Genomic DNA, 1,755 nt, shown 5'->3' with positions numbered 1-1,755 from the left:
GAGTAGCTGGGACTACAGGCATGCGCCACCATGCCCGGCTAATTTTTTCTATATAGTTTTAGTTGTCTGATTAATTTCTTTCTATTTGTAGTAGAGACGGGGGTCTCTCTCTTGCTCAGACTGGTCTCGAACTCCTGAGCTCAAACAATCCACCCGCCTCAGCCTCCCAGAGAGCTAGGATTACAGGCGTGAGCCACTGCGCCCGGCCAACACTTTAGTTTAATTGACGCAGAGGAAGAATGTTAAGATAATTCTTTTCCATGCAAAGAGCCCTTTTTTTGTATTTTAATATAGAAATAATTTCCTAGATTCAACTGAAATGGAAAGCCATCATTTAAGGTCCTGCAGATGTCTTTGTTAAACACAATCTGACTTATGGGATATATGATAATTCGTTATACTAAATTTTTTTTTGTTTTTTTCCTTAAGGCTTCTAGACAAGCTTCAGGAATTCCAGGGATTACTCCAACTGAAGAAAAGTAAGTAATTATTTTTTTGGAATCAAGTAGAGTCAACTTTTCATTTTTGATATCATAACTAAACCATATTTTTAGATTACCCTTCTTATTTAATTTTCTTTATTAACCCTAAATTTACCTCTGGGCATATAACCTAAACTTTGTTAGGACCAGAAAGGAGTGCTGTATAAATCAAATCTCTAATTGCTTTCACTTTTTCTTGCCAGAGAAAGCCAAAAATAGAAAGACAGGATTAAGATAGAAGGAAGGAAGAAAAAAATTGCCATGGCTGATCTGATTATTTTCACCAGCGTATGATGATGTCTATTATCATCTCAGTATTAGGTGCTATAAAAGTTGGATAGTTTTCTAGTATCTAAATCAGATGTTCCTTGTGTAGCTTTTTTATTTGGTTTGAAGTGTTATGAATTCTCAAAATATCCGACAAATCCATTTCTAAATATGACTATAGAACATGGCGAGAAGGCAAATATAATTTCGTTTTGGATTTTACAGTAATTTGAATTTCATGAACCTTTGCATTAATCCATTGACACAGTTAATTCAGAGTTAACTATTGTTTTTCTGATTTTTTTCCCAAGTTAAATTGTTTTGTCAAATGTTACTCTTTTGTCAGAGATGGTAATCTTCCAGATATTGTGAATAGCGGAAGTTTACACGAGTTCCTGGTTAATTTGCATGAGAGATATGGGCCTGTGGTCTCTTTCTGGTTTGGCAGGAGCCTTGTGGTTAGTTTGGGCACTGTTGATGTACTGAAGCAGCATATCAACCCTAATAAGACATGTAAGTTTAATTTTCTTTCTAATTAGCTGTTCCTTATTTTTTAAGAATAAATGTTTATAAATAAAGAACTATTGGCCAGGCCTGGTGGCTCATGCCTGTAATCCTAGCACTCTGGGGGTGGAGGTGGGAGGATCGCTTGAGGTCAGGAGTTCAAGACCAGCCTGAGCAAGAGCGAGACCCTGTCTCTGTGAAAAATAGAAAAATTAGCCAAGCATGGTGGTGTGTGCCTGTAGTCCCAGCTACTCGGGAGGCTGAGGCAGGAGGATTGCTTCAGCCCAGGAGTTTGAGGTTGCTGCGAGCTAGGCTGACGCCACAGTACTCTAGCCCAGGCAACAGAGTAAGACTCTGTCTCAAAAAAAAAAAAGTTTATAAATAAAGAACTATAAATAGTTCTTAAATAGGAATAGCTAACATTTATTGAATGCTTTGTACTATGTGCTAGGCACTGTGTTGTAATCTTTATTACCTCATTTAAGACAGTATTGTAAAATAA

General features: G+C 37.0%; 1 protein-coding gene across 1 annotated transcript in view; it reads left to right on the top strand.

Moving 5' to 3' along the window:
- LOC105819053 (cytochrome P450 20A1) overlaps positions 1 to 1,755 on the top strand; it is a 47,055-nt gene that overhangs the window by 5,696 nt on the left and 39,604 nt on the right. The window contains 2 exon segments of the mRNA XM_012655215.1: positions 430 to 479; positions 1,096 to 1,262. Of these exon segments, the coding sequence (XP_012510669.1) occupies positions 430 to 479; positions 1,096 to 1,262 (217 nt within the window).

Source organism: Propithecus coquereli, unplaced genomic scaffold (assembly GCF_000956105.1).
Source record: "Propithecus coquereli isolate 6110/MARCELLA unplaced genomic scaffold, Pcoq_1.0 Scaffold113, whole genome shotgun sequence".
In the NCBI taxonomy this organism is placed as follows: domain Eukaryota; kingdom Metazoa; phylum Chordata; class Mammalia; order Primates; family Indriidae; genus Propithecus; species Propithecus coquereli.
The sequence above is the reverse complement of the archived record's forward strand: the minus strand, read 5'-3'. Positions and strand labels throughout refer to the sequence as shown.